At 34.0% G+C, this 21,191-nt stretch overlaps 2 protein-coding genes across 6 annotated transcripts; one reads left to right on the forward strand and one right to left on the reverse strand.

Annotated features, from left to right (window-relative positions):
• The first annotated feature begins 2,281 nt into the window (after nt 1-2,281).
• Nucleotides 2,282-20,344, forward strand: LOC128864461 (ubiquitin carboxyl-terminal hydrolase CYLD). Of its 4 annotated transcripts, none has more exons than XM_054104132.1 (11): nt 2,282-2,564; nt 11,674-12,275; nt 12,637-13,642; nt 18,100-18,391; nt 18,563-18,732; nt 18,796-18,950; nt 19,015-19,233; nt 19,310-19,544; nt 19,648-19,789; nt 19,873-20,069; nt 20,127-20,344. In XM_054104132.1, exons 2-11 carry the CDS (start codon nt 11,763-11,765, stop codon nt 20,318-20,320), a joined length of 3,123 nt encoding a protein of 1,040 aa, XP_053960107.1. In that variant the 5' UTR covers nt 2,282-2,564; nt 11,674-11,762; the 3' UTR covers nt 20,321-20,344. The 4 variants fall into 4 exon arrangements, with proteins under 4 accessions (XP_053960107.1, XP_053960106.1, XP_053960108.1 ...); XM_054104131.1 differs by lacking the exon at nt 2,282-2,564 and adding an exon at nt 11,284-11,459; XM_054104133.1 differs by lacking the exon at nt 2,282-2,564 and adding an exon at nt 11,284-11,459 and having other exon boundaries at nt 11,716-12,275.
• On the reverse strand, nt 3,662-9,365 carry LOC128864464 (mitogen-activated protein kinase ERK-A). Of its 2 annotated transcripts, XR_008454690.1 has the most exons (8): nt 8,969-9,365; nt 8,625-8,751; nt 8,399-8,509; nt 8,199-8,333; nt 6,525-6,809; nt 6,152-6,340; nt 5,440-6,081; nt 3,662-5,381 (listed from the first exon to the last, which is right to left on the reverse strand). XR_008454690.1 is itself a non-coding variant. In XM_054104136.1 (7 exons), exons 1-7 carry the CDS (start codon nt 9,214-9,216, stop codon nt 5,956-5,958), a joined length of 1,221 nt encoding a protein of 406 aa, XP_053960111.1. In that variant the 5' UTR covers nt 9,217-9,365; the 3' UTR covers nt 3,662-5,955. The 2 variants fall into 2 exon arrangements, 1 of the variants encoding a protein (XP_053960111.1); XM_054104136.1 differs by having other exon boundaries at nt 3,662-6,081.
• Nucleotides 20,345-21,191: the final 847 nt, after the last annotated feature.

Genomic DNA, 21,191 nt, shown 5'->3' on the forward strand with positions numbered 1-21,191 from the left:
TTTAACAGGCGCTCAAGTGTGCGATAGTGTGAGTGCTTAGCCTTTTTCCTTGAACGTATGCCAAACTATGATTTTTATGGGAACATTAAAAATAATATAAAAAAATATCTTGAATTTGGAAAATTTACAACAACCAAAAATATTTTTCATATATTTCTCAGCTATAATAAAAGTTTGTCTGAGTATTTACGTAATTTTTTAGACTTTTTGATTCGATTTTCTATGAAATTTAATAATTTTTTACGCAAGTATGTTACATAAAAGAGCGTTTTGGAATCAGGTAATTTCAGATGTGGAAATTTTTTGACAGGCACCCATTTTTGATAACAAGCTTAGAATGTTTTTACTTATGGATCCGTACAATGATCTTCCGTCACGAAAAAATCTTTTGTGTAGAATATATTTTTTATATTAAAATAACGAATATTTTGATTACATTTTTAGATCCATCAGCTGTTTGTGTTGTCATTCCCGCCGTTGTGAAAAATGTGGTTTCGAGATAAGCGGTAAAAATAAAAAGCTCTCTGCACTCTCCTGCTGAGTTTTTTTCGAAGAATAATAACTTATTTAATTATTAGGGTTTTAAAAATAAAATTGTTTAAAAGTTAAAAACAGTTTAAAATTTTTTCTAATAACGGTAGCCCCTCGGTGAGTAATGGCACACCTCCGAGGGTATTTCCATGAAACCATGAAAAAGAGCTCCTCATAAAAATCTGTAGGTCCATTCATTTGCGGAAAAACATCAACACGTAACAGAAGTGTACGCGCCAATTATGTATTTATTTTTTTAATTATTAATATATTTTTAGCGCAAATATTTAAGGGGGCAGCTCCTCCAGGACTTTCAAATTTTTTGCTTTAAAAATTCATTTACAATCTAAAAAATATCTTCTCAATGTTTAAAGCTTAATAGAAAGTCTAAAAAGTCCCTATAAGGACAGTGAAGTGATGAGCGTCGAACGAAAGATGAGTAAGAACGGAGACTTTAATGGCGTTTTTCTCGAAATACGTTTTTCCGCGCGGTCGAATATAACTCAAAAAGTAATCAAGATATCGAGTTAAAATTTTACAGGGATATTCTTTAAGGGGGAACACCACTGTGATTTTTCAAAAAAAAAAAAAACGATTTTGTTTTTGCATTTTCTTAAAAATATGTAAAAAAAAAACTTAAAATCTTGAGAATTGACGAAGTTATACCCAATACAATAAGTGCAAGTAGTGAGTTACAACGGCCAATGAGAACTTTAAACGCGTTTTTCTCAAAACAACTTTTCTGAACACGGTGGCCTCGATTTCTCGAAGGCTTATGAACCGATTAAAATTTGTTTTTTTTTAATTTTTGGACATGTATTGGCTACAGCCGTACATAGCCGTTTTTTAAAATTCCAAAAACTAATCTTTTTTCAAGCCTTTCGAAAACAAAAAAAGGGTTAAAACACAAACTCATTTTTCAAACCTGCACGATTTGCTCAAAAAAAAAAAAAATAATTTAAAAAAAAACCGGCAACGTACGACGATAGCCATTGACCCGATTTACACGAGGAGACATCTGGAAGGGAAACATTTTGTTCGGTGGCGAAGGACGGTCGGGGAAGAGAGAAGGGATTTTGTCTCCCGTACTCGGCGACACGCTTTGCTCTTCTTATTCGTATTTCCAATCTTTCCAATTTTTGACAGTTGCTTCATTCGTTTTTTTCTTTTGTGGGAGAAGGTTCTGAGTTACGTGTTGGTTTTCAAGCAAACGGAAGATAACAAAGATGACAAACATCCGAACACTGCTTGGGAAATGCACGATTATTTTTGCTAGTAAAGTAGGTATAATTTAAAATATATTATGGGGCATGTTTATGTTGAATTCTAATTTTCCTCGCATTTCTAGTTACTCTAGTTAATTTTAAGTTAATTATTTACATATGAAGTATTTTTAATTTAATTTTTTTTATTCAAGTATAAGAATTTATAAATATATTTCAATAAAAAAACAACAAATTATTTATTATTTAACCAGTTTGCATTTTTCATTCATATATTTAAGAAACTGTTGTCGAACGCTCTCTGCTTTACATGTAAGCGCGTGCTAGAATACATCCGAACCAGACGATGCTAAAGTGTTAAATGTCAAAATGTCGCGGAAACATTTTTGCCCGTGTGAACGCGAATGAAACTTCAAAAGAGAATTTCCAGTGTCTCCCTTCCAGATGTCTCCTCGTGTAAATCGGGTCATTGATGTATAGATTAAGAATTTTTTTGGTTTTTTGCTTTCAGATGATTTTTCGCCGTTGTATCGTGGCCAACAGGGTGCATCAGTTTTTTATTACGTCATTGCATTAATATTAATAACAATTGCAATTTTCAATATTTTTTAATAAAAATTTGTGTCAGTATAGTTGAATATATGTTAAATAAATTATAATTTGTCGGATCCTCAAATAATCATCCCTACTTATAAAAAAAATCTTGAAAATCACTTAATTTTCACGCGTTCACAGTGGTGTTTCCCCTTAACATGTACCTCAAGTTTTATATTAATTATCACTTAAAATATTGTCTTGATCAATAAATATGTAAGTACAAAGCAGAATAACTTATTTTAATGAAAAAATTTTGTCTAGTTGATTACCTCTTGTAATCTTGTACATTCCACGGCGCAGATTAAAGTGGCCACGTGGAGTGGCTCTAGTGGCACCATTTTTTTGCTATTAATATGTATGTAATTTATTTTAAGATAATAAATGCACTCAGTTTTTCGCAAAAAATTATTGAAAAACTCGTTGTCTGGAAGAGCTGCCTCCCTTAAGGCATTCCTAACAATATTTACTTAAAAAATAAGCAAAAAAAATGTTTTTTTTTGAAAATTCTAGAGTGGTCGTACCCCCAAACAATTGTAAGTCGAAAAAAGCTCAACATTTTTCTGTTTTTCTTTTTTTAATGATTATTAGTTAAAAACTTAAATACGAAAAATATATATAGTAAATGTTTAAGATCAATAATAATTATTATAATATGTAAAACTAGAAAATGTAAGCAGACAATTACAATAAAATGTTGTAGATAATTTAAAATCAATACCGCACTTCTGATGTGTACACGTAAAACGGCATATGTAAAATAAAGCAAAAAAAAATATGTACACATATATGCATATATTATATGTATACATATATGTATTTTAGGTATGCTCAAATGTTAATCTACGCGTTTACGTTCACCAAATGTCTATATGTATGTTTTTTGTATTTTACTTTTAGTTTTTAATGTATTAATTTAAATGCCTAAGAGCTACAGCGTTACATAGTACATACATACATTATATGCTTAAAACATGATATAATTTTTTAAAGTAATTATATACGTAAATAACGTTAAAGTGGCTCATATTTGATTTCATATACAAGAATATATAGATATATATGTATATAATATGTACTGCAGCCAAACACAGGCGCACCCACACAGACGAAACGTGATATTTTAGAGTGGCACTATGACAATTATTGTGGAAGCAATTGTTTGCAGAGAGCACACAGCAATTAGGTACTTTGAACAAACAGCATTTCATTTGCAATCGCAATGTATTCTGAGATAAATATATGCATTTGCCAGTTTGTATCTGTGTGTTTTTTGTTGTGTTTTTTTTTTTTTTGTTATTAATAATTTCAAATTTAATTTTAATTAACTTCTTACAAAATAATAACATGCACCCTTGTATGTATATATGTATTCTCAAGTATATAATACACGTCTAAAAGGCAATTACAATACAATCATAGTGAAGAATAATGAATGAAAAAATCGTGAAAAATGAAAAAACACCTTTTAATTGGATTTCTTTGTTTGCTGTAAATGTAGCCACTACATACATAATTACATACAAACTTGAACTAATAATATATGTTGAGCGATATGTAGAAAACGTCACTCTCTGGGGGCTTTCTATGCATACTGATGGATGCAGCGATTATCATGAATGGCCCCTGTAGCCGAGTAGGTTTGTGCGTGACTACTATTCAGGGTTTCGCCCGACTTCGAACACAGAACACCAAATGATAGCAAAGTTTTTAATATAAAAATGTCTTCCTAAACATCATTGCACTCGGATAAAGTTCTTCACGTTTCCATGACAGTCGATTTTATGTTATCGAAACGACACGAATTTATATCCAGCAATGGTCTCTCTCACTGCACTGAAGTCAGCTGCTGTGTGATGGACAACCACTGTCGTTATTGCAGCTACTTCCTCCAAAATAAAGCACTTACTGAGGTATTTTATAGGCTGTTACAACAAAAACGGTCGAGCAGCACTTCATAATTTAAATGAGACTTAGAGCAAGAAAATTTCAAAAAGCAAAGCGCCACTTTTAAACAAAAATTCTAATGTAGGTACATATAAACGCCAAAACAGTTTTCACGCATACAAAAGTTTATAGAAAGAGTACCGGTTTTTATGGTAAATAAAGTAAATTCAATTGGATTGCTGGATTGAATCCTAGCAAAACACCAATTTCAAATCAACTAATTTTTGATATGCTCCACACTGCGACTAGAAATATATTTGCACTATAGCTTTGATGCCAGCAATAGAGATGTCACCCTCTACGCACAAATAAATTCGGCTACAGTTGACGCCAGAGTTAACATAAGATAAAAATACACAACATTTGATTTAACAGCTAAATATGTCTTGCGTTACGGGCCGTCTTCCACGATATCTTCGGTTGCAGTTTAAATTCACAATAGAAAAACATTTAATTTCAGAAATCATTGCATATAAGTTACACAATTATGTCTTTATTCCACCAACTAAAATATAACTAGCATTAAGTGACGTTCATGACATTCGCGGCCGCATTCATACTTCTAACTAAAAGCAAACTTCATTCTAATGCCTTCGCTCGTTTTGGTTTGCACCTTAGTTTAGTTAACATTGCTCTAATGCTTTTGTTTTATATTACTATTATGACTTTACTTCTTTTTGCTTTTAAATTTTGCTTGTTACATTGCCCTTTTTCAATTTAATTTTATTATTCATTTTCATCAATATGTTTTTTTTTTTTTTTTTGTAAACGCTAAAATATAAATATGTGCACAAATAGCGAAAAAATGTAATACGTAAATTCTACTACACGACAAAAACTTCCACTTAATGTATTCATCTTCTTACTTTTTCGTTCATTTGCTTCATTCTTTCTATTTTGCTATTTAATTTTTGTTGGTTTTTTGAATTTTTTGGCTAATTTTATATTATTCACAGTTTATTGTTTCATTTTTGTATTGTATTGCTATTCCTTCTACAGCGACCGATGAAGCAGACAAGACTGTTTGATTGATACGTTTCATTTTAATTTTTTTCTTATATATCTGTTTTTAATGTATAGAAATTGCTAATAAAGAAACAACTTTTTAAATGGTAAATGGAATTTTGATATAAAATTTACGTACTTTTGTATCTACTTATGCATGTTTTTTCCTCATTTTTGTGAATGCTCGTAAGATTGTTTAGTTGTTGCAAGTAAGAACAATGTTTACAACACAGGAAAACATTTAAAATACTTGGTTTATCTTATCTATCTTCGAAAATAATTATATATGACGACCACGACGACGACGACGAAGATGAAGAGTGCAATTTTAATATTTAAATATTTGTAACGAGAATCACAATGAAAAGTATGCCAAAAATTAACGGCAACGTGCTTGAGTTAGTTAATTTGAATGTTTGTTTGATTGATTGACTGAGTGCATTAAGAATTACGGCTCAGTAAGAGTTGATGATGATTTAGACATAAACGATTGACCGCGGTTCATCCTGTGTGCCATTTGGCCCAATCTAGCTGACTGACTGGATGACTGGTGAAATGGCTTTGTTTAGATTTGTGTTTGATGATTTTGCTTGTATTTTTACTTAAATGCACTGTGTATTAAGCGCCAATAAAAACGATGCACATTAATAAATATTTATACCGCTTGATCTGGTTGACGTTCTTTAAATTTAAGCGTTTCATCAAAAATTTCTTTTTTCAAGTTTTCCCTTGGAAGATCGTCCAGCTCCATGCTGATGCTGAAAGGCACCTCCGCAATAGGCTACGTAAGCAATAAATTATTTTTATTATTACAAAGAACGATTTTAAGGTAGCTAATGTTTGGGACGTACCTCGTCGCCAGGATCATAATACTGCTCTAAGTATGGATGGGCCAATGCCTGTTCCACGGGTATTCGATTGTGCGGATTAAACGTTAACATTTTACCTAATAAGTCCAATGCTAGTGGATCGGCATTTGGAAACAGTCGAGACCAAGGTACCTTTGGCTTAAATGGCAGCGATTCCAAGTAATTACGAGCCTAAAAATAGGAAATTTAATATATTTCATAAAAAATTCATATTTTATTCAGTAATTTAAAGCCAAAGCTTGAAAAAATACACAAATATGATCATAAGGTGAAAAAGTACTATATGACATCTTTTGTAAACTCGTGTTTTAGTCAAATAAAATGTTGAAAAGTTGGACTTTCTAAATGTTTTTACCTTTTCATTTATAATGCACTCCAAATCTTCTCTCGATGGTGATCCTAATACGCCTAAAATATGATTCAATTGATCCAGGTAGTGCTTGCCTGGAAATATGGGGCGATTGCTTAGCATTTCGGCCAGGATGCAACCGACCGACCAAATATCGATCGATTTTGTATAGCCCTTCGAGTTTAGCATTATCTCGGGAGCTCGATACCATCGCGTAGCAACATATTCCGTCAAAAAGCCGGTATGATCGTGATCCGGATCAGCTACACGAGCCAAACCAAAATCGCAAATCTGAAATAATAAGAACAAAGATCTTTAATATCGCCTATCTGAATGTTTCACATTTCAATTATTAAAATTATCTGAATCTTTGCTTAACAAATGGTGGAATATAAGCTTAAAAATATTGTCAAAGCCGTTTGTGCCGTTTACAATTGTTTTAAGATCAGTCGAATATCAAAGCTTGTGTGTGCTCGTAATTACTATTGGAAGAAGGGTAGAGAATAACAAGCCATAAAGTGATTCTCAATTTACTTTAATAATTCGTGTCACATAGGTTACATAAATCATTTGAACGATGTTAAGTCGGTTCAAATAGTTTTATCTGTGTTATTTTATATGCTTTAAAAATATATATTCCTAGCGAATTTCAGTATAATTCCCTTAGACTTTTCTTAGGTCATATTTGTTGTATAATTCTACTACTTGTCTTCGGCAAGTCAACTGTTTATTCGTCTTTCACATCTGGCCTTCAATAAAATGCGCGACAAAGTGCCCGTTGATTGGATTTAAAGGCCCTTTTCTATCAAATGAGTAGAAAAAGTAGGACATGCGCAAAAGTGAGCCGTTGTATCTGTTTCTGAATGCTGGGCGGATATCTTAGCTCTGTAGGATATGAGCTCACTGCACCAACCGAATTCTTGTTGATATAGAGTAGACGCGTATATCGCGGTACTTCTTTTTTATCGTCGGCAATGGGTAGCCGACAATGCATTATTCAGCAAGTGTTGCTTTTACTCGCTATTTATGTTTTTCATTCCCTCCAGATATGCCTCGCCGATAAGCGGATTTTGGAGGAACTGCTCGATTTCTATCTTCAATTAACTGTGGTCTTTTTTTTGTGTATCTCAGGTCGAAGTCGCTGTGGTTCGTTCTTTGGCATCTTAACAGTAATTGTCTGGAAAGAAAATTTATGTACGCAACCACTACCTCCATGCTATTAAGTTGCTAATATGATGATATTATGAAGAAGCTATTTGTTTTCCATCCCCTCCAGATATGCCTCCTGACATGGTCGGCGCGGAGAGCACCCTTTTAACATATGTAGTAGGTCTTCGCTAGTACCTTCCCTGCTGGTGCGACGTAGTTTACTTTGTATATAGCGAGATGGTTCTTCTCATTGAATAAGTTCCCGAGACGAGTATGTCTGGATATTTAAAACCAAACGTAGCAAGTTCATTTTTTGTGCAAAAAATATTCGCATCATTCTAATATTCTATTTTTTCTAAATTTTATAAGCAATGTTAAAATAATGCACTATTTATTTTGTATCTGATTTGTTGGGCCTAAGATTTCACTTTTCTCGACTCAAAACTTTATGAAAGCACTTAATTCACGACCAGAACATAGCTACTATTAAAAATACCTAATTATTTTTTCCACTTTAATCAGTTAACTTACCTTAAGATCACAAGTGGTATTCAGCAAGAGATTGCTTGGCTTCAAATCTCGATGTAATACATTCGCCGAGTGAATGTATTTCAAACCACGCAATATTTGGTAAAGGAAATAACAAATGTGATCATTGCTAAGCCTCTGCAAAATGAAAGAAAAATTAACCGTAAAATTAAGTTAAAGGACATATGGTTGGGTAGGCGTACCTGTGTTTTAAGTAGTTTGTAAAGATCAGTCTCCATTAAACACTGTACAATATATACATCCCTCATCTGTTCTATGCTATCTACTCGCAATATATCTCGAATATCAATTATCTAAAATGAGGAATGAAAAACAAAACAGAAGCGAATGATTAGTAATCACTTTGCAAATAAAGCAGTAGGGAGTGCCATTGTTGAGGAAAAAAGTGAACATCGGTTGCTTACTCACATTTTCATGTTTAAAGCGGGTTAAAATTCTGATTTCCCTCAACGTGCGCTGACAATAAGTTTGATGTTCGAACGGCGAAATTTTTTTTATAGCAACTTTTGTATTTGTTAATGTATCCAGTGCCGATCTACAATGATAACACAATATAATGTTATAACCAAAAAAGTAATCATAAAGAACGAGTCCATGTATATAAAGGCTATGATAGATTGGGCCTGTTGAGCTCGATTAAAAATGTGCAATTTTTTTTGCCTGTGCATTAGCCACACCCTGTGCCTTTGCAGGGATCTCGAGTATGAGATTAGTACAATGAAAGGCAGATGTTACACGCTTTTAATACTTACACCACCATACCATAGGCACCTTCGCCGATGTAAGTCAAGTCCCTGTAGCGTGGTCCCACTTCGAACAGTTGTCCGCGTATGATCTCCGCATTAGGATTCGAGGTTGCATTCGTAGTAGACGATACTGCACTACTACTGGCATTGCTAGGGACCGAAGCCGCGGTCGCGTTATTAGCAGCCGGAACTGCACCATTGTTTCCACCAATAGGACCGGTGGTGGACTGTGTGCCACTTACCGCCTCTGCCATAGACGCGCTTGTTCCGGTGCGGTTGTTAAACGAGCGTAAATTTCACAAAAATTATGCGACGTAGTGCGCTACTATACGTGTGTATACGCACAATTATGTATATTGGAAAAACGTCAAGCGAAATTCGTCACCACCAGTTGGCAGGTTCGGGCTCATTTTTTCAACATACTTTGCCTCGGCTATTCGTTTTCCACCATATTCGTTTGCATCTTTCGCACGCAGTGTTGTACCATGAGGGTTCCAAATTAGGGAAACCCATTGTGAAGAAGAATAAATCTTCAATCAAACATGCTCACAACACCAGATTTAAGGTATATAAGATTGCGAGCGTGTTAGTGGTTCACGCACCGCGCATCTTCTATATTCTCTCACACGCGCTTACAAAATACATTTCAATTATAGATTTGTTTATAACGTTAATTTTTAGATAATTTGAAACAAGTAAAAGGTATACCACCAAAAACTAAACATGGTATATGTTGGTTGTAACAGTATAAAATTTACTATTCGATTATTACGAATGATATAAAAATTAAATCCAGTCCTTCAGCGTCATAAAATTATTAAACATTTAATAAAAATCTGCCTTCTAAAAAAACAAACTTTTGAGTTCTAGCTTCACTTTGGATAATTGAATATAAAATAAAATCCGTTTTATAAAAACACTTTATAAAAATCCGTCTTTCAAAAATGAGGCGTAGAGAACAGCAGTAAACAATTCCCAGATGGTACCTTTTTTATGTCATTTTTGACACAATTTTACACGACAGAACCACACTTTAAAATTATTGAAACCTATTATGAAAACAGTAAATTATTAGGAATAATATATTGTATATCAAAATTTGTGAATTTTTATGGAGGAAATAATAGTCCGAATGAGACGACAATTCAAAGGTTGGAGAAAATTTTTTAAGAACCTGCTTCTGCCGAAGTAAGAAAGAGGACTAGTAAAGCAAATAACTGGACATTCTGTTGAGAATATTCCTGCTGTAGCGCAAAGTGTTGCTGAACAACCTTCAACATAGATATCTCGATGTTCTCAGCTACAATTAGACATTCATTAGTCGACTGCTTGGCGGATTTTACCTGTAGACGTGCTTATGGTGGACTTAAAAATGATGTAGTTTTTCACATATAGTTGTTGAGAGTTGAATAAAAACTGTAAACTTTAAATAAGCTAAATTTTTACGCGATTTATTTTAAAATGTCTGCAATGTATGAATTTCAAAATTAAATTCCAAAGCATTTAAATAAAATAGTCAAAAATATCAATAGTTAACCATTCACCAGTAAAAGAAGTTTTATGTGTATGAGTATGTAATATTTATGTGCTCACCACGTCTTTAAATCGAGAAATCATCTATAATCACCTACCTAGTATACAAAACACACATATAATTTTCTGCTCTCACCCTAAACAGCTGCAACTGAGAAATCAGGCTACTTTCACTCAAGGATGATAGATTTACAAGATTTGGCCAATAACTACAGTAAAAAATAAAATTATTACGGGAACTTCGGCTGCCCCATCACGGGTGGTTTGGCTGCCGAATTCTGCACAATCATTTGACATGTAATTACACACAATCAGGCGACATTATATTGATTTTTTTCATATATCACTAACACGATCTTAGTTTTTTCTTAAACAAACACCTTCGGAACCCGGTTACGCCAGCCTATCAGCTGGTTCTGTCGAATTCGCTGAGAGCCTTATAATGGCCTATTATTGGCCACACCTTCTCAATTCTTTTCACCATGACTTCCACTTGGAAAATACCTATACTCTCTCCAGATGCTCAACCCATGTAGTCATCTCCTGGGAATTTCGTCAGAGAAGGCCAGATTCTATGCGGCATTGTTTTTGCATCAATTGCAAAATTACTATGATATAAAGTATTCGGGTATGAATCTTCAAATGCTTGAATCCTATGATATCGTATATTTTTGTCTGAAAGAAATTACATTTGTATATTACGAGTAGTATGCGTGTGGTCGTCGTGTTACTTTTTAATACAAATACAATTTTGACTTCTCTTGTTTACAAAATCGTGAGTGCGCCTTTGTATAGAAACAGCTGTTTTTTGGCCTTACTCATCAATGACGTGAATTTTCTGGTTTTATTATTTTGACGCTATGATAAGGTAAATAGAACTATTAAAGTGACTAAAAGTGATATGATGGGAATACGCTAAAACCATTTGGGAAATAAAATTACTACAAGAGTGGAAAACAGCCAAGTAAGTAATTGTGTGTCACGTATAAATAAACGCTCAATATTTAAATGCTTAAAATTTAATATATATGTGATTCCCCGCATTCATAATATAAACCTCCAACACACACTTCTCGTTGCACTTTCTTATTTGCAAGTACCACTATTTCCTCAATTTCAACACATTTCTTTTCTCCTTTTCATTTCTTTTGATTTGTAAAAATTTGTCTCAATTTTAGTTGTACTCCAGTTAACTTATTGAAATTATGCAAAACTTATAGACACAAAAAAGCTAAGACATTACCACGAACATACTAAATTCGCTGAAATGGATCTAAAGACACAGACGTACTCCAAATATGCAATACTGACGCGCACAACCGAATTGCGCATGCATGCCACCGCCGAAGTGCCAAGTGATCGTTCTTCTGAAGCGCAAACATTGACCATGGTGGGTGGAACGCTCATAAAAATGTTTCAGAGTCAAACTCCTGTGGAAGTAGTAGGAACAAAAAATATGAGCACAGTGCAAATACTTGACCTCGTACGTCAGGAACCGATTTATGAAAATCTCTATGAATGTCCCCAAGCAAATTTACTGAAAGTGAGTGAAGCGTTGTGGCCATATGTGATTAGCATTGAAGAACCAGAACGGCGATTGTGGTTGGTAAAGAAAGAAGATCATTGTAAATGGATAGTTTATCTGAAAGTCAACGATCTTGTGCGAGTTTCTGGCGGCCCGTTTGGCAAAGAATCGACGTTTTATGACTGCATCATACGTTACATTGGGCCTGTTAGTGAAATACATCCTGTGGGCTATTTCTTCGGTCTGGAGTTGCTGGTATGAAATATTTAAATTGTTAGAGATGGTATACTCACTAGTGACAAAGTGTTACAGGTTAATAATAAGAAAAATGATATCTTCTTCTGCTGTGGGTGGTATGTTTGGGCTATAATTTCAAACGTCGACCTTTATCATTTACTTATTACGATTATACCTACTACAGATACTATATAATACGTTATATAGTATAATTAAAATTATATAATGAAATATGAATAATATATAGTTATATACATGCATTTGTTTCTTAAGTTATGAATTAAATCAAATGAATAAGTAATTCACTTAAAATTTAAATATATATCAGACTTTTTTAAGTGAAACATAAATCGTATAAAACAGTAAAAATTCTTTTTAGCATTTGGAAAACGGCTTCTCACCGCAGTCCGAAAACATTCCTTTCTCGATTGAATACATGAGTTCTGATCCATCGCTTTCCATATTCACAACAGCCGATAATCTAAGACAGTCAACAAGCGAAGTGCACAAGAAATTTTCTGTGCAAGATTTTATAGGTGAAACGTTTACGAAAGTTCGCACTGCTATTGTACCATCCACATGTGCAAACGGCGGGAGTGGAGGGAGCAACACTAATTCATTGCGAAGGCCAAAAAAACTAAAGAAGAAATATCCATCTTCACAATTTTACGACACACCAAGCTCTCCACCTGTTGAGAGTTTAAATACAACCGTAAATCGTAGAGTTGAAACTGGTCAGGACTACGAAATGGATAGAGAGAGTGGCAAAATGAAGCACTCGGATGAGTTGGACAACGCTACACCAATTATATCGGCGGAAAGTGATGATTACAAAAAATCTATTGAGAATTACGAACGTAGCTTGGAAAGACAACGTGGATCTACAGTAACATCTGCACCTGTACCGGTGCCCACAGGCATATTGAAGCATCGACACACTTCGGCATCCGCAAGCAGCGGTGGCGGCAGTGGTAATAAAGATGCTAGTGTTGCTGCCACTACAGTCCATCCATTAAACCTAATGAGCATGGACGATCGCGAAATAATTATTATAGATCCTGCCGATATACGGGAATCGACTAAAAATGAGTCTAATGTAATTGTGGTAGATAAAAATATGCAGCAGGAAGTTGACTTGGCTGAATTGTTAGGCGGCAATTGGCCAACCACTGCTGGAGATGCCGCTGCTATACTAAATAACAAGCAGTTAATAAAATCACAGCAAACGACCGGTAGCGGAAGCCAAGATTCGATTCAAGCAAAAGGAGGGCGGATTAAATCACCGAATCCCTTAACACACTTTGGCGGCGTGAAATCAACAGCAAATGTGGCCACAGAAGGATTTACCGGAGGTGATGGAACAGGCGATGCCATTGGATCAAATAGTATGTATTTGCTGCTATATATTTATGTATGTAAACATTTTCTTTCTTCTGATAGCTTAATTCTACCACCAAAATTATGTTTAAATATTTTTGTTTTTGGAAAATGTTTATAAGATAAAAACACATTTTGGATTAGTAGAACAAAATACAATTCTGACATTCCCCGTATGTAAGTATGGGGAATGTTTATGCTGCTACAACAACAACAACAACAACAATTCTGACATTTTGGATTAGTAGAACAAAATACAATTCTGAAGATCTAGTGAATAAAAAACTGTGAAGTTTGAAAATCGGTTTAAAAAACATAAAAATATAATACATACATACATATTTGATTTGACTATGAGATACGGTTCACTAGACAGGCCTAGTTTACTGGGGCGGCAGCGCTTGGTCTGGAAAAACACGAGTCATTCCGGTAACGTAGAACCGGCTGCCATGGGAATGTGGATTATGTAGTATCGATTTTGACAGCTAAAATATAGTAATGTCCGTAGGTTATCAGAAATTTATTTTATGGTTAGATACTTGCAAAATTGGTCGCTCTTTGCTTAAACAAATATGAGAAATGTTTAAAACGAATAACGAAAATCTAATAATGTTGTTGTCGTTGCTATAGCACCTTAAATATTCCCCATACATGGACGGGGATGCTGCCGGAGTGTCAGTCCTTGGCCGGATATAAATCCGGGTCGTTCCTGTTAATGTTAACCGACAGTCGTGGGAACAAAAAAAAGTCTAATAATCAGCGCAGCGCCGTTAAGGATGAATGTTGCGCCAACGATCTAGAGTGGCTACTGTAAAGCCAGCGTGAAAGCCATTTGAATGAAGTTATTTTCCGTGTTTAATGAAAAGGTTTATTCTATCAAATAAAAAATACGTAACGCTGATGGCCTTACCGCTAATGCTTTAAAATCATTTTGATTGTAATTTATTACTTTTCCAATTTTAAATAAAAAAAGGTTATTTGTAAATATTAATTCATAGTCGAAACAAATATGTATAAAAATGAAAATATTCTTAAACAATTTTGAAAATGTGAACAAATGTTCAAATTTTAATTTTACATTTAATGTTCAATAATAATTAAATAGCACAAAATGATTAACAAACCTCACAAATGTCACAAACTAACCGGAAATAAACAAAAAATTGTGAAAAAGTGTAATAAAAATGGGTAATACTTAACCTGGTTGCTAATTAGTTGACTGGAGCTGATACACTTCCACAAAAATGAGCAAGGCGCACAAAAATGACTTTTTATAACACCGACATTTCAAAAGTTATAGCTGATAAACGGATATTTCCCATTCTACTATCAAAATGGTTACCGATCCGTGTAACGTATTTCAGTTCTACAAAAACAAAATCGTCTCTAGCAGTTTTAAGAAAAGAAAAAATACTTTGGAGATGAAGAGAAAATGTTTTGGTATAATTAGAGCGAACCAGTTGGTACCACTGACTATTTATAACACCAATTCGAATGGTTAGTGATGTAGTTTTATTATAGTTTCGAAGATGCAATACACATTTTTAAGCGAGTGTGTGGCATATTTTCAATAATCTTGCAAATACGTACGTATGTGTGCCACCTATTCTTCTATTTTTTTTCTATTTTATTTAATTAAATTTGAATTAATTTTATTTCCAATCAATCAATGCGTCCTTCACAAATTGAGGGGCTTGTAGTTTTACACCGCCTCCCAACCGAGCATACGGTTTTTACGAGCAGATTTTTCATGGTAGAAATACACTTGGATGTTTGCATTGCCTGCCGATGGATGACGGCTATTAGAAATAAACATTTTCTATAATTTGTTATTTCATGCCCAAGTGGTAGTCACGCACAAACCCATTCGACCCATTCGGCGACCGCTTTATTTTATTTTATAATTTTTTTTTTGTGGATGAGTAGGTTTAAAATGCCTAATGCACCATCAAAACTGCCGCCGCAGCAATGGAATATACGAAGACTAACACACTCCCCCTCGTTTGGAACCGTCGTCCACTCTGGAACCGCTTTCGCATTACTTCAGAGTGGCGTTTCATCTTCCTCATTACAAGGTCGATGCTTGTGTACCTGCCTTCAGGTCCTGCTTTTTCACCCGGAGTATGCATGTGGGGTGTTCGCATTTTCCTATTTTGAACAGGTGTTTCTGGAAATACCCGAGCCTCGAAAGCATTTGGGTTGTATAAAAATTAACATCGCCGACTTCATTGACTTGGTTCCTTATGTTCAAAGTATACTTGAAAATAATTTTTATACAACCCAAATGCTTTCGAAGCTCGGGTATTTCCAGAAACACCTAGGCGTTTCCACGACATGTTACCGAAAAGACCCGGATTTATATCCGGCCAAGGACTGTCACTCCAGCAGCATTCCCCGTATGTAAGTATGGGGAATGTTTATGCTGCTACAACAACAACAACAACAACTTGGTTCCTGTTTTACTATGTAGTGACATCTTTTATTAGCCTGGCGTGTGTTTCGTTTCTCCAGCGGTCTTGCCATAGACGTATCGTTTCGTCCTTTGTTTCGCGCGCTGCAGGTTTGCTAACTCCTTCCATTCCCTCTTTCTTTAGTACCCACAACTTTTTCCTCTCAAAGTAAGCTAGTAAGTCTATCGGTAGTCGGTTTATTTAATTTTATTTTGCTTTATTTAAATTTTTTAATTTACCATATTTTATTTTAAATTATTTTACTTTTTTGTTGTTGTTATAGCAGCATAAACATTCCCCATACAAATACGGGAAATGCTGCTGAATTGATAGTCCTTGGCCGGATATAAATCCGGGGCGTTCCGGGGCGTTCCGGTTATGTAGAACCGACTGTCGGGAACGACTTTTTTATTTTATTTTGCCTTATTTTGTTTTGTCTTATTTCATTTACTTTTATCTTCAATCTTGTGCGTGACTACCATTCGGAACTCACAGAGAGAACGTCGGTTCGAATCTCGGTGAAAACACCAAAATTAGCGGTCGCCCCTCGGCAGGCAATGGCAAACCTCCGAGTGTATTTCTGCCATGAAAAAGCTCCTCATAAAAATATCTGCCGTTCGGAGTCGGCTTGAAACTGTAGGTCCCTCCATTTGTGGAACAACATCAAGACGCACACCACAAATAGGAGGCGGAGCTCGGCCAAATACCCAAAAAGGGTGTACGCGCCAATTATATATATATATATAATATATATTATCTTCAATTACTTTATTTTATTTTAATTTAATTTAATTTTAATAATTTTTATTTTAATATATTGTATTCTATTTCATTTCCCTTTATTTTATTTTATTTCATTTTATTAACATTATTTAAATACAATTATTTTTTTATTTTATTTAGAATTTTTAATTTTATTTTACTTAAATTTCATTTTATTTTATTTCCCTTTATTTTATTTTATTTCGTTTATTTTCTTTTATTTTACTTCTTTTTATTTTACTTTGTTTCATTTTAGTTTATTTCCCTTAATTTTATTTTATTCCGTTTTATTTTATTTCCTATTATTTCATTTTAATTTACTTTATTTTATTTGATTTTATTTTATTTTATATTATTTCATTTTGTTTCATTTTTGTAAAATTTTTATATTTCATTGTATTTAGAATTTTTAATTTTATTTTACTTAAAAATCTTTCATTTTATTTTATTTCCCTTTATTTTAATTAATTTTTTTTGTTTTATTCCATTTTGTGTAATTTCATTTCCTTTCATTTTATTTTATTTCATTTATTTTTATCTTCCTTTATTTTAAATATTTTTTTTTATTTAATTCAATTTTATTTTATTTTATATTCCATTTTAATTTATTTTATTTCATTTTAATTAATTTTTCACAATATTATATTATATTTTACTGTTTTATTTTATTTTGCTTTATTTTACTTCATTTTATTATATTTTACTTCTTTTGATTTCAATTTTATTTTTTTTCATTTTATCTACTGCGTTCTATTTATGTATGCAAGTTGAAAAAAAACGGAACCGAAATTTGCCATAATATCCGAATACCATTTCGAAACACACATCTTTGCCCGCTCTGACATACTCGCATGTATTTATATCCAACCTAATATTGTACCAACATTCAGCAGCATTAGTTCTATTTGTAGTTGCAAGTGTTTACATTGCGGTGTTTTTTAGTAGTGTAAATAAAATTTGTAAAATCATATGTCTGAACATGGAAACTCAAAGCACGAGCTCGTTAACTCCTAGTGACACTTCACTTTACAATAATATACCACTAACAGTCTTGGAACTGTTCGCGTCCGGACCAAGTGGGCCAGGCCACTTTTCCCCGAATGTCTCACCAGGTTATCGAACACATTTTTTGTATTTGATTTTTAATCACACTGATTATTTATAACTTCCTGCATAAGTAGAGAAACGTATACATACAATTTGTATAATTCTAAAATCTGCGACTTCCATTTTTTATCCTTTCTATTGTGTAGAATATGCCAATTCTCGGGATTCGCCTGTTTATGATAATTTGGTTGATATTGATGCGCCGACAGAAATGGATCTGATCAAATATACGCCTTTGCAGGATATACCGGACACCGCATTGGGTGTGGGCTCTATGGTAGAGGTGTCCATACCGGAGGCGTCAGAGAATTTGTACGGTGTAATACGCTGGATTGGCATGGCACAAGGCCGTAAACAAATATTGGTGGGCGTGGAATTGGAGGAGGATCAGGATGATCGCACTCTGCCGACAACAAATGGCACATATAACGGCATGCGGTATGACTTTCAACCAGTAAAATATTTAGAAATATTTAAAATATTATACATATATACTATACTTATCATACATATTTACATGTACTACAATGTATGCGCTTTGTGAAATAGCATTTTTGGTCATGAAAGAAAGACATTTTTATTTATAATAAATCTTCTTAAATATAATAGATTTTTCCGCTGCCACGAAGGTCGCGCACTTTTTGTCCCTTCTGATCGTTGTTCCACTGATAGACGATTTATCGAGACAGATGGCAAGGCTGCATCAAATATACCGACTGATTCAAAAATGTTTGGCCAAGTCGAATGCCCTTCGGTTCCAGGGGCTGTGGCACCATTGAGTTAGTTCAAATGTAAATTAGTTAGATGCCATATTTTTAATTATCATTATTTTTTTCTTACAGAGATCAAAAGTTTAGAAGAGTTGGAGGAAAATTGTGGCAAATTTAAAGGCATACAAGGCCATCACAATTCGTGCTATCTGGACGCTACATTATTTTCTATGTTCACCTTTACATCAGTATTTGATTCGTTGCTTTTTCGCCCACCTGAAGCTGATGTAAACTTCATAGCAAAAAATAATACTTACATATAATTTTATGAAATAATCTTTTTCACAACAGGATATTGCGAGCTATACAGAGGTGCAGAAGGTATTGCGTGAAGAGATCGTTAACCCGCTGCGCAAAAATGTCTTTGTACGCGCTGACCGCGTTATGAAACTACGGCAATTGCTGGACAAGCTGAGCTCGGTTAGTGGACTAACAAGTGAAGAGAAAGATCCGGAGGAGTTTCTAAATAGTTTGTTGGCGCAAATAATGCGCGTGGAACCATTTTTGAAGGTGCGTAAAAATAATAATAAAGATGCATCTACTTAACTATTTATATTAAAATCTCTGTATTATTAATATAATATAGTTAAGTTCCGGCCAGGATGCGTATTTTTATCAATTGTTCGTAGAAAAAGATGAACGCTTGTGCTTTCCGACTGTACAGCAATTATTCGAACAGAGTTTTCATTCATCCGATATAAAATTAAAAGAAGTGCCGTCATGTTTGATCATACAAATGCCACGTTTTGGCAAAAACTTCAAGATGTATCCGCGGATTTTACCGTCCCAACTATTGGATGTCACCGATATTATTGAGGATTGTATGTCTAGCAATACATTTTTAATAATTATTTAAAAGTTGCTTATTTGGAAATTAGTAGTTTTGAAGCATGCGATACTTATTTACTGCTTTCCATCTACCAGCTCCCCGCCAATGTTCTGTTTGCGGTAAGCTAGCCGAATATGAGTGCCGCGATTGCTATGGTGTCCTACAAAGCGGCGTTGGACTTGAGAGTACAGCATTTTGTCTTAAATGCCGAGATACCGTACACTTGCACGCAAGAAGGTATGTAGTGTTATTTATTGTAAATATCAACATACATAAAAACTTGAAATTTTTTGCATTTTTAATTGCTTTACTTTATTTAGAACAAATCATAATCCCAAAAAATTGTCTGTGCCGCAAGACTTTCGTATAATGGCAGAGCACATGAATGTACCACGTCTGTATATGGAGTTATTTGCAGTGGTTTGTATAGAGACTTCACATTATGTGGCATTTGTTAAGGCTGGTTCAGGGCCAGATGCGCCCTGGTGTTTCTTTGATTCGATGGCTGATCGGAAAGGTACGTTTTTAAAATACAGGTGTACTTTTTATCCTTGTGCATCAAATATAATTTCAGGTGAGAAAAATGGCTATAATATACCCGAAATGATAACAGTGCCTGATTTACCACTGTGGCTGTCGGAAGAGGGTGCCCGCGCAGTTAATGAGACTTCAACAAATGACAAAATGTTGCCGGAGCATGCGAAGCGGCTGTTTTGCGATGCTTATATGTGCATGTATCAGAGCACAGATGTGATGATGTATCGTTAGTAACAAAAAAAAAAAAAAAACATTCATAGATAGAACATTAAATTACTTAACTAAATTATAGTTTGATCACTTGAAATACATATAAATGCTATATGATATATATATATGAAATAAGATATGTACATAGTTGGAATAACCACATGTACGGCAGCAAAAGAGTGTAATTTTTTGCTTAAAATGACACCAATAAAAAATATAAATGACACCAAAAATAATATAAATAAAATGATTTAGGAATGCATGAGATAGTAACATAACATAGGCGAAACAGTTATGCAATTTAATATGACGACAAAAAAAGTTTGCTAAGGAATAGCCCTTCTGCGGGGATAACCCTTTTTTTATCAGCTAAGTAAAGGGCCATGGCGGCCACCTTAGCCGAATGGGTTGGTGTGTGAGTAATTTAAAACACTAGACTTTGTTTTTCTATCAAGTGATAGCGAAGTATCTGAAACAATTGTTAGGAGGCAGCTGAGGCATCGTAGTAATCCATTGGCATTACTGCCCACAAAGTTAGCATTTCATAATTTATTTCATAAAATGTATGAACCATTTATTATTTCCTTTGCCCAAAGAGAAAATTTGCCCTGTGAAATAATATCGACCGTTCCGCCACTACTTTTGCTTCGGGTTCATTTATTATTATTATAATTACTTTTATGAACAATTTTCTTTTATTTACAATCATTTCAGTTATTTTGCATAATCTTAACTCGGCCGCTGTGGCCGAATGGGTTCGAGCGTGTATGAGGAGAAGCTCGGCCAAACATCTAAAAAGGTTGTAAGCGTCAAAAGAAATATATACTAATTTTTTATTAGTATCGAACTTTTAAATTTGTCAACTTTCGCACGCACTCGAATGTAATTTTAT

Source organism: Anastrepha ludens, chromosome 5, assembly GCF_028408465.1.
Source record: "Anastrepha ludens isolate Willacy chromosome 5, idAnaLude1.1, whole genome shotgun sequence".
NCBI classification, from domain to species: Eukaryota; Metazoa; Arthropoda; class Insecta; order Diptera; family Tephritidae; genus Anastrepha; species Anastrepha ludens.